Consider the following 19,495-nt stretch of genomic DNA (forward strand, 5'->3'; position numbering starts at 1 on the left):
TTGGAAAAAAGGAAACTATCTCTCTTATTCACAATACTGTTATATTTTAATTAATGCATTACAGTGAGACCTTTATTTAATGTACCATAGGGGAAAGTGTAGTCCATTATATGTGAAACCTCTATGTAATGGACTATAGAGGTTTCACATATAATGGACTATACCCATTAGAATGATGTCCGTTAAATGGAAGTTTTTACTCTAAGTATACACCTGTGAATTCTAGTAAATATTAGCTTCAATACCTGCAAGATACCCCAAGTCTAGAACTTTACTGGAAATAACAAAACACATACAAAAAAATACCCTCTGTTTAAAATACAATCATGAACACTACACACTCAATTGACCTGCTGAGAATAAACACTGTGGCACTTAAACAAGGCAGCCAACCCACCCATAACATAAACAATGTAACTTAAACAAGGCAGCCAACCCACCCATAACATAAACAATGTAACTTAAACAAGGCAGCCAACCCACCCATAACATAAACAATGTAACTTAAACAAGGCAGCCAACCCACCCATAACATAAACAAGGCAGCCAACCCACACTACAGAACCTTTAACACAGCAGAAGGCAACTTGTAGCATTAATATCCAATCTTCAGAAGAAAAAAAGAAGCAAATAAGCATCAGTCCCTTCATACAAGCACCATTAATGCAATTTAGACATTAACAAAACCACAAATAACAAGAAGCTCCGGCAATCACCTCTTACCATTCACAAAACAATTTCCGAAGCAACAGACAACCATTGGCATTAAACACACACATACTGTACTTACTCTCTAGTTTGTTGACGTTCGCAGGGGTAAAGAGAAGAGAAAACAGCGATAAGTACAGTAAATTACACTTAAAAGTACTTAACATATCAACTCACATAATCATCGGGTGACTACAGTAAAGTATAACAATATTCAGTAAATAATATATATCATGGGGGAGCTATATTAAAAGTCTATTGATATGAAGTATAGAATATATTCCTCCTGTTCTTGGCATTATCTAAGGTAAAACTGCTTCCCAGAATCCAAAGTATAATAGATCATGTAAAGTTAAGTTCCATTCTAAAACTGTTATGACTTTACCTATGATTTAGTCTTTAGTATTTTGCTACTATACACAAACCCAAACTTTTAATAATATTTTTTTTTTTTAATCTTTTCAAACTAACTTTTCAACATTGGCTAAAAGTCATACTCCTGTTGCCCTTTCAATATTTGTATCATAATTTCCGTTCTTGACCTTGTTTCTAGTCATTATAAATACTGACCTCTGACTCACCTTTCTAATCACTTACATGCCAATCTTCTCAGACACCAATGCTTGAACTCCCCTCCCCAAAAAATAATAATAAAATAAAACCATTTTCTGACCACCAATTTTTAACCTTTTATTTTTCATTTCCCTTTGCAGTACATGTACTTATGCATGATTCCTGATCAATATTCTGCATCTCATCATCCAAACATAATAGTGCCCCTAACCATGTGACTATATATTACCATCTACACAAAGACTTGTGACAGAAGACATTAAAATATCACACCTGTACTGTAAAAGTTTTCTTCACCTGTTCCATATATCACTTAATAATTCCTGTTCTTATACTAACCACAACTGTCCATAAATAGTGGAATATTACCACACTAATGCTAACATAACCTAAACTAACTTAACCCTGTTACTCTTGGTCACGGTCGGAAATCTCACTCCCTTGCAGTCTTTTGACACAGGTTTTGTCGATAACAGGAATGGTTTTTCCATTTTAGTAAATATTGGGTAGTGATCTAGGCCCAAATTGTGCACTTGGATGTATCCGCCAGTCTTCAGGAGATGTATGGGAAGGGTGCTGCTCTCAGTGTGAGATACAGCTGAGGGGGAGGGGTCGCACCAGCACGGGAGCGCTTAGCAATGCAAGACCATGAAAGGGTTAATCTATCCTAACCTAAGCTAACTTGAGACTAACCCAACCTAACCAAAACTAACTTAATCTATCCTAACCTAACCAAACTTAATTTAATTTAACCTAACCTAGCTTAACCCACCAGAGGGTATAAGGGTGTTTAAGCATCAGGTGAAGTAAGCAGGGGGATTACTTCATGGGATCCTCTCTTTTCCTGGCAGATGAACATATTTTTGATGGGAAGACAAATGCTAGACAAGAATAAATCATTTCACTGGGTAATTGAAATCAGGAAATGACTCAAAGAAATAGACATTGTGGTATTTTTCTAAACTAATTGATAATGAAGTTATTTGAAACACACACACACACACACACACACACTAATAATAATAATGGCTGCCCCTCGTGTTCGAGGATGGTCGGCCCTACAGCCACCCAGGCATGAATTTGTTTATGGTGTAGAAACTGTCGCCATCACAACAACCACACCCTAAGTTAACGAGTGGCACGACCCAGTGTCAAGGAATAGTCCGAGAAGTCCGGACAACTCGCCAACTGCACTGGCTAACCATTACCCCGGAACATGATCCCCAAATTGATTAAACACATCCAGGTTCCCAATTACTGATGGGTAGACAGAGGCAAATGGTGTAAAGAAACTTGCCCAGGGATCGAACCCGAGTCCACTCGCTTGTGAGGCGAACATACTGACCATTACATCACAGGTCACCCACACACACAAACATACACAAGCTCCAAAAAGTATACCGTATTAACTTTTATTCCCCAAACATGACCCCCTTAAGCTAGAGCCAGACCGAGAGATTTTAAGTCACCAACAAGGATCAATTTTAACAATAATCAGCCAGAGGGGGAAATTCAGGGTACAAATCTCAATAGAAGAATCACAGGTCAGGTCACATTCAAAAGATCATAAAATCCACTGACCCATTTGAATTATTTCATTATATTCTGAAAACTGGCTAAATCATATAAAGAAAGGGATAATATTGCTTCCATTCAGGTTAAATTTGACTTATTAGTGAGGAGGAGAGGAGGGAGGAAGGCGAGGGAGGAGGAAAAAGAGGAGGTGGAGGTGGAGGAGGGGGAGGAAGAGGAAGAATGTGGTTATCACGTGCACCTACAGTGATTTATTTGCATGGTCTCTACAGTCAGGTCTCAGTACAAGACCATCAACTCACCAGGAGTGTATCTGAGCCGCCTACAATGGAGAGGCCAAGTCCCATCTTTTCTTTGACAATTTCAATGGTGGTTTCTTTGCCGGGCAGGATCTCTGCTGTTGCTGGATCCTGAGGGTAAAAAACTGCTCGGTATATACTTATCTACGACACCTTACTCTCTTAAGTGGTGGTGTTGGGGGAGGCTATGATCAAGGAGCCTCTACATCACCCCACCACCACATAAACACACACAAAACATCAACAATAACTGAGGTTTAACATTTCTAAATATCAAAACTAATATTGGCTCAAGGGGGTAGTTTGTGTATACGACTCTTTTAGAGTGGGAGTTTAAATTTTCTTTTTCTATATGCTGAGACCTTCAGAAAAAGTTTAGGTAACTCCTGCAGGTCAAGTACGTTTTCTCTGCGGAGCTGATCTGGGTTTTTCGGTTGGGTGCCAAGCGGCTAAAATGATGGTTTTGGAGTTTCACCAAACAAATCAATAATAGGCTGTGATTAGGCACACATAAATTATTCATTTTCATTTACTGTATTCTGATTGTTTGAGTACTAATAACAACTTTTTAGCATGATTCATCCCTATTCCTTGATTTGCAGTACAAAATGGCCATATTTTACTTACCATTAGCCCAAAATCACTTTCACTGTGAAAGTTTCCTCAATAAGTGCTCTGAGCAATCTAGTTTTCATATTGATACCTCGGAGCTGTGTACGATACCCATAGGGCCCATTGTAGCAAAAACTCTACCCGTACATAGCCACATTTAGGACATTTTGTCAAAATGATCAATCTCCTAAAGTAAGTGTCATATGAAGTTGATCGTTGTGTCTATATATAGTTGTTTGATAGGTTCTGATTATGATAATTATAATTGATTAATTATATAATTATACATCGTTTTGTGAAGTAGGGGAAGTCACACCATATGAAATTGCCAACAAAACTCCAGCCTTTCTTGAAGGCTGGAATCGTCTAGGTGAGTCATTCAACTATGAAGACTCGAATGCCTGCATGGAAAAAATTTTTTATGCCCTGTACAGTCAAAGTTTAGATTTAGCTGACAAAGCCAGGCTGAAAATATCTTTGGCTAAGTACACACTGACTTTCCACTTGACAGAATAAAAGGAACTGATGCCAGCATGAAAGCACTTTGTACAAAAAATTTAAAAGAGCAAATAATGTCACAAAAAATGTGAAAGACAGCCACAAAAAAAGACCATCAAGTAGATTCACCAAAAAACTATGGCAACTATTACCCAGTATAGTATGAATGTGAGCAGATGCCTATTGACTTATGTCAGAGTATATCAAGTGCTGGCATAGAAGACAATGACCATGAGTGTACTGGCCAAGAACGACCAGACAGGGGCAGTGACTTAAGAGAACATGGTGACCTGTAGCCAAACCTCACAGTAATTCTTCTACAATAAAGGATGTTAACAATATTTATAGCACTGTATTGTATTATATCTTGTACCATTATTCTTGTATTAAGTAACAGCAGTTATCTCAGTCCAAGTTTACTTTTAATGCAAGTACAGTGGTCCCTCTATTAACGAGCACAATTGCTTCCACAGAGTCAGTCGTTAACTGAATCTATTACTTGTATTTCAATGGGATATTGGGTAATTGGTTTCAACTCACAGAAAAAGTACATACAAATTTTAAATATAAACTAAGTACAGTACTGTACTTTGTATTTCTTAATAATTTCTGCATTATATTGTCAATATGTTAATTAAATTTCTGAATGACCAATAAATTTAATGTACAAAATGCAAAAATATTCAAGAGACCAACAAATTCAATGTGTACTCCACCGTAAACAAAGTTAAACTGAGAAGCATTGGCGGGTGATTCGATCAGCTCCCTCCCTCCCTCCCTTTCCCCTATCTTCCCAGCCAGGGTTTTAGGCTTAAAGTTTTTATCTTATATAATATCACAGACTAAAGTTAAGAGAATATAATTTGCATTGCAGGAATCCTTGAAAGACAGAATATTTTGCACAAGAGATAAAAATTAATCACCTGCATTACATTACAGTATTGGCGGACTAGGCTAGCCGGTCAGCTGATGCATGCACCAAAGTGTGTGTTTCTCGTAAGGCTGTCGTTAATAGAAGTTGTACTCGTTAATGGAACTGAAAATCCTTATGGGAGCTGATTCGTTAACCAAAATCTCGTAAATTGAACCGCTCGTTTGGAGGGACCACTGTATAGCATTTTCTTTGCAATTTATCCATTTTTATCATATTTTTATTAAATAATACATAACACAAAGAATATAATCTAAACTTAGTGACACACACACACACACACACACACACACACACACACACACACACACACACACACACACACACACACCAGCCGAATCTCAATTTCTGGACTCAAAATAGGCCACAGCTGCTCTTTTGTCATTCAAGAGCTCTGTAAGACATGTTTTTATTCTACACACTATTTTACTACTATTACAATTCTCAAACATTTGTTAATCAAAATTGGAAATAATGCTTATCATCTCTTGGACTAATGTAGAAAAAATAAATCTTCTCCTGACTATCTCCTCTTGTTTATGTCACCACCACTACACCTGCCCTGCCTTGATGAGTTATAAACTTCCGAATGTTAATGAAAATGTTAGAGTTTTTAATTCTAGTTATTCACCCAAGTGAGGCAAACACCCCCAGGATATCAACGCAACTCTGATTACACCCATCTTGTCTCCAGTCAACACTGTGTAGAAAATACTGAGTTCTTGATGAATATTTAAATAGGAAGCTCAATACTGTATAGGATTATGGTACCAAATTACAGTTACATAGTCTGAGTGATGAAAGGCACACAGATATGTTTTGAGATTAAATAAAGTAGAGAGAAAAAAATCATTAATAGATAAATTAAACTTTCTGTTCCAGGAATAATGAAAAAAGATTCAGACATCTGTTAAATGAGTCACTTTGGCCAGCAGGCAGATTAAATGAGCACTGTCAATAAAAGAGTAAATAAAATGTGAAAACATTAAACTAACCTGAGGCTTCTCGTCTGTTGGTGGGAGTGAGGATGGAGACGACGTCGTTGAGGTTGATGACGCGGTCGATGTTATGGAGGAAAGGCCATGTGATGGTAACCGTTCCATGGGCGCCGGACGAGCAGGAAGTAATGGGGGAGAGGAAGGTATGGTGGGTTCGTCCAATGATGACGATGACACAGGTGCCGGTGGTGGCAACATGGAGGAGAGCGAGGGAGGTTTGGCAGGCAGGACGGGTTTGGGGGCCAGCGTCGGTTTTGGTGGCACGTCTGTGAAAATATACAGCCATTGAAATCACACAGACAATCATTACAATCTATAAACTAATAATAAAAAAAGAAAGATTTATTTCACTAACAGTCTAAAGAGAAATATTTTAGGAAAATTATATATATATTACTGTACTGATACAAAATATATACAACAACTACAAGAAAACATGAACTACAGAAATATAATACAATTATTAGGAGTTATATGTACTCCTGTATAACGATGATATGGTCTACTACATCACATGACAATCTCTGCAGTTAAGCCATATCAGTTCTACACAGCCAATAAAAGAGAGAGAATAATGCCAACTTATTCCCAACAGACTATACAATACTACTATAGTTTGATTTACACAAAAAAAATACAATAACAAAATTCTATAATGCATTTCACTCGATTCAACTCTACAATTACAATCGTAAATACAAAAATTACATTATAAATCTCTCAATAATTACAGTACCTAATTGAACTACATGCTTAATAAAAATCAAAGGCTCATAATGACTAAATGAAACTAACAATTTACACACACAGTAAAATAAGTTTGCAGGTTAAAACAGAGAATAAAGAAACATGTATAGTCACCTTACACTTATTCCTCGTACAGTGGCTGGTGTGTTTTGTGAGATGTGGCAACTGTGTTTGGTTACATCGAATTAAAACTAGGGGAATGGGCCTAAGGAACCTTGCAATAGCAACCACTCGAAAGATACTAACTGGACATTCCACAGAGTTGCCACATCTTACAAAATGAACCAGATACTGTACCAGGTTTAAATGGAGGTAATTGTACATCTAAAGAATTTTTGAGTAATGGCATCTTCCGGGAAACAGAGACAAGCACTTTTTTGCCTCCAATCCCTCGGAGATGTAACTAAGGACAATTATATTCTGTTTTTTTTTTTTTCACTCCAGTTATCACCTTCTACATACAGTAGTTCACGTGATTCTTCTGTGACCTGTCTGAACACATAGCAGTGAATCCAACAAAATTATGTGTGTTGGAGTTGGTTGTGTGTTGGAGTTGATTGTGTGTTGGAGTTGGATGTGTGTTGGAGTGATTGTGTGTGCGAGCGATTGTGTGTTGGAGTTGGTTGTGTGTTGGAGTTGGATGTGTGTTGGAGTGATTGTGTGTGCGAGCGATTGTGTGTTGGAGTTGGTTGAGTGTGGGAGTGATTATGTTGGAGTGACTGTCTGTGTTCACCGCACAAAACTACTGAACTTGTCATTACTTTATATATTTTCTCTACAATTACTAACACCTTTCTTATTACTGTAATTCATATTCATTAAAGAAAACTTGAAAAATATGAACAGAGACAGATCAAAAAACAAAATTTCCTTATATTATTTGTATCTAAAGAATATAATTTAACTGATATCAAATAGTTCTTCTTGGTGATTGTGAAGGTATTGCCAAGTGCATACCCAATCCTACACAACTGTTCAACTGATAAGAATAAAACCTAACATCTCGGAGAGTAATGTGTACAAATGAGTCAGATGGCGACCAATTCATTAATGTGGAAAATAAATTAGTAATGTGTATAAATCAGTAAAGTGTATATGTTTAACGTATGTTCTGAGTAAAAGTGTATTGATTTATTCACCTGAGATGGATTATCAAAACTTTTACCTGACCAGTCTTGTGAGAGGTGTTGGGTGAAATGTGAATATCTCAACCCACAAATCTCTAACCAATCTTAATACCTGGCAAAGCAGCTGGCGTGTCCTGTGAGATGTGGCAGCTCTGTGTTTATTGACATTGCACTGAAACTCCCAGAATGGCCCAAAGGAACATTGGGAAAGTAGCCTGACTAAGGAGACTAGATAAGCATTCCACAGAGTTGCCACATCTTACAAAATGCCCCAGACACTGTACCAGGTGACTGTACCTCTCAATATAATTAACATCATAGCTGAATTACACCACCTGAGTCAAATATTAAAAATTTTCCACTTCAAACTTTTAAACATTCTTGAGAAGTACAGTACCTCCATCTTCTCTCCAAAACACAAGGTACAGTACAGTTTATAATGGAAGTCAGGTGATGGGGTGATGGTGTAAGTCAGGTGATGGTGTGATGGTGTAAGTCAGGTGATGGTGTGATGGTGTTTGGTGAGGAAGCTTCATGTGTCAACCAAAATCACATACTTATAAGGATAATTTTCAACCTAATGTTTAGAAAATATTAGCTAGCTTAGTGTTAAATAATACAGTTCATGCAATAATAATAAAAAAAAAAAAAAAATGACCTTCTTGTGAGGTCATAGGTTAATGGTGGGTTTGAGCAAAATTAAAAATAAAGACAAATTAAGTGTTAATAGTGTCCAACAAATATGAAAATTATTAGATTTTTTGACGAATTTTATGTTAAATACCTTTGAACATAAGACAACTGTAAACACTGGATATGTGTGACTAAATTCAAGATATACAGAGAACTGGTACAACTAAGACATGTGTTGAGAGATAATCAGTTGATGTGTTGGTATAATGTCCTGAGAATTACACCTTTATATCTATCGAGCAATATTGGGGAAAAAATACCCCCCAATATATCACTAAATAATACACTACAAGATGCCTAGGAACAGACATTTCAAGAGGACAGTATGAGGAAAACCAGGTGATACATAATTGGTATGTTGTCTGCATACAAATGAATGGAAAAATATATATGGTACTGTACTATATAATAATAATATAAAGCAAAAATCCATAAGGCATCGACTAGCATGAAATACTTGATAACTAATGAGAATGTAAATGGGAAACTGAACTGGTAGGTTGGTTAAAACACAAAACGATAATTTTTACGGAGCAACACAGGGCAGAATCTGGCATGTACACTACCATTATACTGGGTCATCACAGGGGGCACGTAGGTATGCATAGGGTAGGGGGTCGAAGATGGTGGGGAGGGGTTGGGGTTTGGGGGAAGGGTTGGGATGGTGGGGGTTGGGAATGATAGGGAGGGGTTGGGAATGATAGGGAGGGTTGGGAATGATAGGGAGGGTTGGGAATGGTCAGGAGGGGGTTGGGAATGGTCAGGAGGGGTTGGGGTCAGGGATTGGGAATGGTCAGGGGAGGGTAGGGAATGGTGGGAGGGTGGGAATGGTAGGGAGGGTTGGGAATGGTAGGGAGGGGTTGGGAATTGTGGGGAAGGGGTTGGGAATGGTAGGGAGGGTTGGGAATGGTAGGGAGGGGTAGGGAATGGTAGGGAGGGGGTTGGGAATAGTGGGGAAGGGGTCGGGGATGGAGGAGGGGGATTACATATTGACATATCATACTCACAGGGCCATGCACCAGCCCACAATGATCACCAGGTTCACGACGCAGCGGCACCAGACGGCCAAAAGCACAGAGAGTGAGGCACAACACCATGTTAGTATCCCAGCCACCGTCACACAATGGCACGTATACACACAAACACATCGACAGCCAGACCCCATTAACTCTAGCCAGTTGACTTTATAAGGATTAAAACTCCATTATATACTCAGGGGCAAGTGTACCATGACAAGTAATTAAATCTTTAACTAAATTCATCACATTACATTCCTGGAATCTATAACTGATCTGTGAATTTACAACATGCACCCAGACAAAAACTAATCAACAGAACCGAAAGAACAATTAAATAAACTATAATTACACTCTGGACATAAACAATTATCATTCTACTTAATTAACAAATCTAAATAACCTCAAACATCACAGCTAGAATTAACAAGGCCTGACTGACTCTTTCATTCATTTATCCATTTCTACCTGCAGACAGAAACCATTAAGTGAGATGAAGACCAGAAAATTTTACCATCTAGTTTCATTAGTTTACAACACAACTAAAAGATCTATACAATACACCTCTTAATACACTAACAGGTATACAAGATACATCAGCAACACAGAAATACACACACATAACATACCTGTCAATGTAGCATTTAATAAATAATCTAATTCAGCCCCTTAAGCTTTTAAGGTGAACTACTATTTGCCCCATTGAATATTGGTGTATGGACAAAAACTCACTGGTTGACGTTGGGTTGGATTAGATTAGCTTAGTGTTAGATCAACTTAGCTTAGATCAAGTTGGCTTAGGTTTTGTTTACTTATATTAGGTTAAGTTAAAACAGTTTGGGTTAGGTTTGGTTAGTATGAGATTAACTTAGGGTAGGTTAAGTTAAAACAGTTTAGATTAGGTTTGGTTAGTATTAGATTAACTTAGGTTAGTGTTAGGTTTAGTTTGGTCAGGTTTGACAAGGTTAGATTAGCTGAGTTTTTGTCTTACCCTCTTGGCTATTATGGCAATATAAGAATATTTCCAAAGCTTGATATTTTACCCATGATAAACAAGAATTTCTAACATACCTCAATAAAATATAGTTATAACTCTGCTAAATCTATTATCATATGTAATTATCATTGTACTTGATAATTAGTGTCTTTAGAGCTCAAATGAAATAACACAACTCATTCTCTGTGATTGGGGGCTAGAAAGAAATATATTATGATAAGAACATTACTATTGATCAACCATATGATACGAATTCTGATCAGTCATACACATCAGTAGTACCAGCAGAGGCCAACGATGGTCTCTGTAGTTCTAAAATTAACCTCAGATACCATTCACACATCCTTGTTCATACTACATAATAACCTAATATTAATTTCTTTCAGGTCAAAAAAATAAATAAATAAAAAATAAAATAAATTACAGTTGTAGAAAAAGTTCCTCCATCACTTAGCAATATCGACCATCTAGCTTGGGTCATATATGTGAATAGTTTACAGCTATTAAATGCTGCTTTGCCTTCATGAAGTATATGCAACTATCATGAAAAACACTTTATGATACAAAGAATAGTATGTGAGTAAATATACAGCCGACCCTTGTTAAAACGGACTAATAGGGGGGGGAAGGGTGTCCGTTTTAGCCGATTGTCCAAATTAACGGATTTAGGGGTTAATATTGCATAATATTGCATTATATTTCAAAGAAAATGCAGTGAGTTTGTCCTTAGCCTTGAGTATGTCCGAAACCGTTTGCTTTCTAACACCATACTCGTCACAAACTCTAGCCACCGAAGCACCAGCCTCTAACTTCCTTATAAGTTCCAGTTTCTGGTTCACAGAAAGGGTCACATACTTCCTCTTCGGTGTATTACTCCCCCTTGAAGACATGATGTAAAATATAAGGCTGAAAGATGCCTAATCACTGAAATATCAACGAAAATTGCAGGGCAACACAACACTGATACTCGAATATGGCGCTAAGTCAACAATGACTGGCGGTCTGGCGCACGCGCGCCATCTATCGGATAATTCCAGAACCAGAAATTTGATACGGACAGTCCCTCGCTTAGCTCAGATTTCATCCGATTTATCCAAAATCCGGATTAAAGGGGTCCGAATTAACGAGGGTTGACCGTACATTAAAATCCCACTTCTTGATATCAACTTGACTCTCTCATGATAAATACAGAATTGCCAAAGACATCGAGGCAATTTTCTCCCCAACTGTCCATCACTCCATATGATAGAGAAAGACAAACTTGTATATCTTCCTTTTGTAAACAAAATACAAGAAACGACTGTACGGCAGAAGTTAGTAAACACAGTGCAGTACGTACCTGGCTTCTTTTTCTCTGTTGCAGCTGCTGCTGCTGGTACCTTGCCATCCTTTCCTCTGGAGGCATTGGCCACCCACATGTTGATGACTCCCTCAGTTTTCTTGAGGATATTGGTAGCTTGGTCATAGTCCACACCAACCATCTCCTCCTTGTTGACGCACAGGATCATGTCTCCCACAAGAAGTCCAGCCTATAAATGTCAAAAAGAATCAATACTGTGTAAGGTCATTCCTGTACTCTTATGTCTGACTGTGGCTAATTTATTGTCAGTTGTGATGTCTCATGCCTTTAGCAGTTGAGTACCAAATTGAAAGATGAAAATTTGATAGTAATATCAAATAAAAAAAACTGATTTGATGTTTTCTGCCAAGATAAAAAATAAATAAATGCAAATCCCCACTGCCTTATATCACTGTACAGCACTGTACCTCTATTTTAAAACATATTCTAAGCTTCAAGTGGTGAAACATACCTGCATATATACAGCTACTCCTTGACTTACCTCATACTCGACCTTCGACCACCCGGACATACGACCGCCTCAGTCGTACCAAAATTTTGTCAAATTACGTATTTTCGAGTCCGAACGTTAGTGATTGCACTGTGTACTGACAAAATTTTCGTTTGTAATTCACGTTAAAATGGCTGGCAAGCTTAAAATTGAGAGTTTTGTGGTGCTGAGAAGAAAAAGAGACACCCATTTTAGATTTTCTATGCATTATTTAAGCATTTTCGACTTACGACCAATTCGACTTACGACCTGGACTTGGGTCCCTAACCCCGTCGTAAGTCAAGGAGCAGCTGTATACTGTTTAGTATTGTAATTTACAATATCTTTTACTTATTACAAAATATTTATGTTATTTTTTCTTTTTTTCTTTTATCCTCTTCGCCACTGATCGGCTCGCTAGCCGCCTGGGCGATCGGTCACGTCTCTGTCACGCACTGTTGGCAAATACTGGGCATGCACCGGCTCCTGAATGTACCTGAACCCGCTCCAGTGTTGGTCAAGTCTTGTCTTGAAAGAGCTCACACTCGGTGCCGTCACAACACTCTCTGGTAGATTGTTCCAAGAGTTTACAACCCTCACTCCAAAAAAGTTTGCCCTCATGGTTTTCTGGACTTGCGGCTTCTTCAATCTTGAGCTGTGACCCCTTGTGGGGCGAGCGTCCGCCAGCTCCAAGTAAGGACACTTAACTGAGTAGTGCCCCCTGAGATGCTTATACACCTCAACTAGGTCCCCCCTTGCCCATCTGTAGTATAAGCTAGGCAAGTTTAGGCGCTCCAATCTCTCTGGGTAGCTGAGGTGCCGAAGTGCAGACACCAGTCTGGTGGCCCTCCTTTGAACACTTTCAACCAACTGACAGTCCCTAGCATATCTCGGGGACCAGATGGGGTGACAGTACTCCAGATGGGGAAGCACTTCACTCCTGAAGATCGTTACGAGGGACGGACTGTCTAGATATCTGAACGACCTTCTTATAAGACCCAATAATTTATTTGCCTGATTTACCTTTGTTACGAACCCCTCCACCCAGCACTACGAACCACGCCATCTATTGTCTTGATCTACCTACCCAGCACCACGAGCAACGCCATCTAGGGACGAGACACGAGTATGACTCGTCTTAGTTACCACTCCGGGGTTTCCCTTCTCCATATCCTGGTTGTTGCGTCACTTCCTCCAAGTCTTCTTTGTGAGCTCCAATTCGAGGAGAGAGGACTTGGCTCTGGGAAGTGACCACAGGATCATCTATCCTCTAAACCTACGGACAGTGACTACCTACCGTCTTCTACAATACTCAGCCTTACTCGTCAGCCATCTCAGCTCCTCACTTAAGTACTTGTATTTTGTATTAACTCCCCCACGTCCACTTGCTTCAAGATTGTTTATGTTGTATTAATATGTATATACTGTTAATGTTTAGGTTAAGTTTGGTTAAGGGTAATTTATAAGCTGAATATTTTGTTAAGGGATTTATGGTACTCTATTATATACAACGAAAACTCGCATCCTTTGTCTACCCTTTTATAGTCCGATTGTCTTTGTTTTTTTTTTATTGTTGTTACCTGTTGGGATCTGGGTAGACGTATAACTATATTCTAAATCCCCAACTCGTAACACCTTCTTCTCACAATGGCCCGAGAACTTCAGCTCATTGTCAACATACACACCTAGGTCCTTCTCACACACAGTCTCAACTAGTGCAGTTTCTTCATCCCATTGGGACATATGATACGCCTCTTTACCGTTGGTATGCCCCAGGTGCATCCTCTTACACTTCGTGACATTGAATCTCAGCAGCCATTTCTTCGACCATTCCTGGAGCCCACAGAGGTCCTTCTGCAGCTCTTCACAGTCCGCTTGGTTCTTAATTTCCCGAAATAACTTGGCGTCATCGGCAAACATTTGTATGGAGGAGTGTACAACGTCAGGCATGTCATTTATGAAACAAACAAACAACAGCGGGCCCAATACACTGCCCTGTGGTACCCCACTTGTGACAGGTACAGATGATGATTTCGTGCCATTAATCACCACACACTGCTTGCAGTCATGTAGAAAGTCTTCTATCCACGCTAGGACATTTCCCCGAATTCCGTACCTTTCCAGTTTGATTTTCAGCCTTTCGTGGGGTACATTGTCGAAAGCCTTGGCAAAATCTAGGTAAATATTGTCAATATTACCACCCCGTTCCAGAATATGGGTCCAAATACCCAACACCTTGAGCAATTGTCTTAAGCAGGAGTGCCCCGGCATAAAACCATGTTGGCAATCATTTACAAGGTTGTTTCGTATTAGATGTTCCATTACGGCATCTCTGATAATACTCTCAAGTACTTTACATATTATGCTGGTCAGGCTCACCGGTCTATAGTTGTTCATGGAGTGACGATCGCCCTTCTTGAAGATAGGACTCACATAAGCCACTTTCCATTCACTGGGGACCATTTGTTCATCCAGGCATTTACAAAACAGGATCTTCAGGGGCTCTGCAAGCTCGTTGCACAACTCTCTTAGCACTCGAGGATGCACCATGTCAGGGCCGGGACTCTTATGGACCTTTAGCCTGGACAGTTTATTTCTAATACCTTCTTCTGTGAACACAATGTGGGTCAGTGCTGTGTCGAACCGTCTGTCCTCAAACGCAGGAAGGTTAGTTGCATCCTCTCTTGTTAACACCGAGGAAAAGAAGTTGTTCAATGCCTCAGCTTTATATCTGCGTAACTACCATCCACCAACCTCAGGTCCGATACTCCTACTCGTGTTTTCAATTTCGACTTTGCATGGCGGTAAAACGCTTTAGGGTTTGACTTGACCTCGCTTGCAACCAGCCTCTGGAACTCCTTTTCAGCCCTCCTACACTCTATCTTTGCTTGGTTTCTGGCTCTTGCATACATCCTCCTGTCTTGCTCATCGTTTGACCTAACCCACGTCTTGAATTTCTGGGTTTTCTTCTTAATTTTGTCGACAGCCGCATGGTTCATGTGTTGGGATCCCCTCGTATTCATAGAAGCACTGGGTTTGGTCTTGGGTATATATTTATCGATCAAATGGGTCATTTTACTAGTTATGATATTCAGAGTAGTGTCTGCGTTCTTGTACTTTAATAAGTCAGGCCAGTTGAACCCCTCATCTCTTCCCTCATCCCATTGTAATTTCCCTTGTAATAATTGCACCTTGGCCTGGCCTTATCCTGAACTAGGTAACAGTTAAATCTGAATGACAACACTGTATGGTGACTGGTGCCAACTGCGGCAAGGTGTTCCAGTTTGGCCACCATACCCTCCTCGTTTGTTATGATGAGGTCAAGTGGCTTGGGTGTTTGCTCCCCTCTGTAATGTGTCGGGTCTCTAACATGTTGGAACAGAAAATTATCTCTCAGAGTTTCTACAAAAAGAGTAGCAGGGTTATTCAAGTCATTCGGGGTGGACTCGTTTCTCCAGTCGATGTCGCCATAGTTAAAATCCCCCATGATAAGGAGGTGGCTAGGGTTGAGCATCGCCGCGTTGTTTATTAAGGTTCTTAAGTTCCTTTGATTTAGTGGGCCACAGTTTGGGGATCTGTAGATACGCCCGACGATAAGTAAGTCCCCTCCCTTTAATTTAATTTTACACCACTTGGACTCTTCAAAAACATCCTCTCCCTGTACCCTCGCCTGGCTGGCTCTAAGGTCTTGCCTAGCATAGATAACCACACCCCTCTTGCAAGTTTCTTGAGAAAGGTTCGTAAATGAGTCATATCCAGCAATACTGAACTCACATTCCTCTGGGTCGATTCTCCTGTTCTTGTACAACAGTTCTACAACACCTACAATATCTGGTTGGTGTACTCTTAGAAGTGTTTCAAACTCCTCTCTCTTATCAAGGAACGTGTCAGTATTAGTGTACACGACATTCAAGCCAGAATTTGTTCTCGGTAACGTCTCTGCTCTTAGTGATAAACCCGCTCCCCCCACATTCTCAGAAGCTGCAGCATTTGCTAAGTACACTGTATTTTGCAGGGTGTTATATGTTGTAGTGGACTTCTCCCCTACAACTGCCTACAACTGCGTAGCAGCTCACCACCTGCTATCGCATTCCAATGTGCCGCCTTCCCTAGCAACCAACCAGATGTTACCGTATCTTAGCAACGAAACTATTCACCGGCTACTTCTCGGGTTTTCCCACCATGACTCATAGCGGCTGCTGCGGGGTATATAAGCTCTGTCTCTCCCTTGAGATTCAGTCTGACCAATCTTCTTGAACAAGCAACACCTCCTCCTCTGCCGCTGCCTGGCGACCCTCGCCTCTCCTCCGCCTGCCTGGCGGTCCTCGCTCCCGCCAGCGAGCATGTCCTTCTCTGAGCTTCCTCACCAACCAACTCTCATTCTGCCCATTTTCCTGAACTAGCAACATCTCCAGCAAGCTCCACGCTGTTAACATTTCATTCAACCAGGAGGCCAGCAACAGGCAACACCTTCTCTAACGAAGCTCCTGCACATCTACCTCCTTCAACACGATACTCACCGAACGTCTTCTACGGAGCAGCTCCCCACCACAGGGCATCTCCAGCACCAGACTGTCTATCATATAACTTATATATTATACAAGAAAACCACATTAGAGTTTCCTTCCATCCTGAGTGCTAGACAACTTTAATATCTCGATACCCCTACAATGTCATTGTTTACACGGCGCTCGCTTCCTCCTGTCCGGTAGGCTGAGCTGGCACCACCTCCCGGGTATCCCATATATTCTGTCCATCAATTGTTTATCACAGTACTGTAACTATAGTAAACGTACATGTACAGTATAATATTAGTACTGTACCTGTATATCACCAAAGAGGCTCATTCAGCATTATCTCTGACATATTGGAAGTATAATGTGTTGTGCAATGGTAGACCCTGCTGCCATATGGCATCACAAAAATTGTGACCAAGTCTCAGGTTGCTGATCTGACTTTCTGCCTCATTTACACACAATTGCAGGGTTTCAATTGTTTCTCTTACTTTTACAACACAACATACATACAGGTACGTGTATATTGTTTCTCACTCCTGATCTTTTTTTTTTCATTGTTGTACAGTATGTCTTTATTATTATTATTATTATTATTATTATTATTATTATTATTATTATTATTATTATTATTGTTATTATTATCATTATTATTTCACTATTTTTATTTTATTATACATTTGATTTATTATGAATTATTAATATTATTGTTATTATTATTATTATATTTTCGCCCCCAGTCCCTGATGTGGGTCAGTGACCTGTGCCCGAGTGGGTTAATCCCCGTACAATAAATAAAATAAAAATAAAAATAAAATTGCAGCTCATCCCTATAACATTCCAATTGTACAGATACCTGTATCAGATGCAGTAGAAGTCAATGTTAACTTACTACAGTACAACCATAACTTGTCATAGATGAAGTCATGTTGTTAGTATGATCACATAAAACAACTCACTGTTCATACAAATACTCAAGTGAGACCTTTCCTCCCTTATGAAAATCCTAACAAATTTCACTGAAAGCAATTTCAAACAGTATAGTGTTTCTGCAAGATTTACATCTACACTTTTGTAAGACAACTGGGTGATATGTGAGGCCTTTATGTCATTTCATAATGAGACAAAAATTAAAACTGCCACAAGGAACAACTAATACGGTACTGTACATATTGGCTGAAATTTAAGAGTCTGCTTAACTTACCACTGTTGTTCAGGAGAATGGTGTACAAAGGCACATCATTGCATTACTGGGGGATGTTTTATGGGACCTTTACCAATTTGTTTCTCTTACTGCAATGAACACATTTCTGATGGGGAGCAAAGGCCAAAAAAAAGATGCAAATTTGTGAGAGAAAAAACTCTTGCCTACAAAGCTCACTCACCACTGAAAGCATTTGACATGAACCAACCAAACGTAACCTATTGATCATAGATTACTGTACTGTACTGTACTGTACTGGTTTGTAATGTCTTCTGTCAGAACTAATATACCGTAGCTCCTTGTCTCCCTGAGAGGGTTCTATTGAAACACTATCACATCCCTTCGTGGAAAATTAAATATTTTTTTTCCTTGCTCCCCACTTGCTACATTTACATTCTATCAATAAATGAAAATCTGAAGAGAAATCAAGTAAAAATATTTATGAGAGAACGGTACCCCTTTTTTACATCTTTACCAAGTAGTTGCTTAAAAATTATTGATTTCCTAGGTCAGAAAAGCCAAGAAAACTTGAGATGGACCTTACCTCTGCAGCAACAGATCCTTCCTGTAGGTCGGAGATGAAAATACCATTGCCATACTCTGCATGTTTACCCTCAATGATCATGATGCCTAGCCCAGTCTGGCCCTGTGGAAGAAAATGACACTTTCAATGTTGGTTCATGCATAGCAGAATGTTGTGGGCACATCATCTTTGGTCTAATCTTACATACTAACAGAGAGGAAAGATTATACCCAATATCATGGCTGAAACAATATTTTGACTATAAATTCAATATGATAAGAATTGACAGAAGAAATGTTGATATTTGTAAAACGCCAAGTAATTAGTCTCAGTGACAATATATAAACGGTAAACATGACTAATATGTTATAGTAATATTGTAAAGAGAAAGGTTATTCAGTGACAGTACATGGTGACATCTTGAAAAAACAATGAAGGAAGACAAAATTGAGTTCATGTAAATTATATCAGTGAATTACAAAATGAGGAAATAATGATGAAACCGACAACAACGTGCCTGGTCTAGCATACATTTTGGGGTAACAAATGTCTGCTTGTGATTTTCTAATGAGACCTGCGACTAGGAGCACATAATTCCCACTTGTAATGTAACACATATCTCACACTAACACATTAATGATCCTTCCATATGAATTTCAATTTTAGATTAAAAAAAAAACACTAAACTGCATG

The 19,495-nt window shown here is 39.2% G+C and overlaps 1 protein-coding gene across 4 annotated transcripts in view; it reads right to left on the reverse strand.

Annotated features, from left to right (window-relative positions):
• Positions 1-18,949, reverse strand: part of LOC121856293 (multiple PDZ domain protein-like) — a 29,891-nt gene extending 10,942 nt beyond the window's left edge. For 2 of the 4 annotated variants that reach the window (XM_042351742.1, XM_042351745.1), the window contains exons 1-5: positions 18,824-18,949; positions 12,072-12,261; positions 6,150-6,418; positions 3,117-3,224; positions 791-793 (exon numbers count right to left, since the gene is read on the reverse strand). In XM_042351742.1, coding sequence (XP_042207676.1) covers positions 791-793; positions 3,117-3,224; positions 6,150-6,418; positions 12,072-12,261; positions 18,824-18,904 — 651 coding nt within the window. In that variant the 5' untranslated portion in view covers positions 18,905-18,949. The remainder of the gene's footprint in view (positions 1-790; positions 794-3,116; positions 3,225-6,149; positions 6,419-12,071; positions 12,262-18,823) is intronic. The other 2 variants (XM_042351744.1, XM_042351743.1) reach the window with 2 other exon arrangements.
• Between the last annotated feature and the right edge of the window lie 546 nt (positions 18,950-19,495).

This window comes from Homarus americanus, unplaced genomic scaffold, assembly GCF_018991925.1.
Source record: "Homarus americanus isolate GMGI-L3 unplaced genomic scaffold, GMGI_Hamer_2.0 scaffold48220, whole genome shotgun sequence".
NCBI classification, from domain to species: Eukaryota; Metazoa; Arthropoda; class Malacostraca; order Decapoda; family Nephropidae; genus Homarus; species Homarus americanus.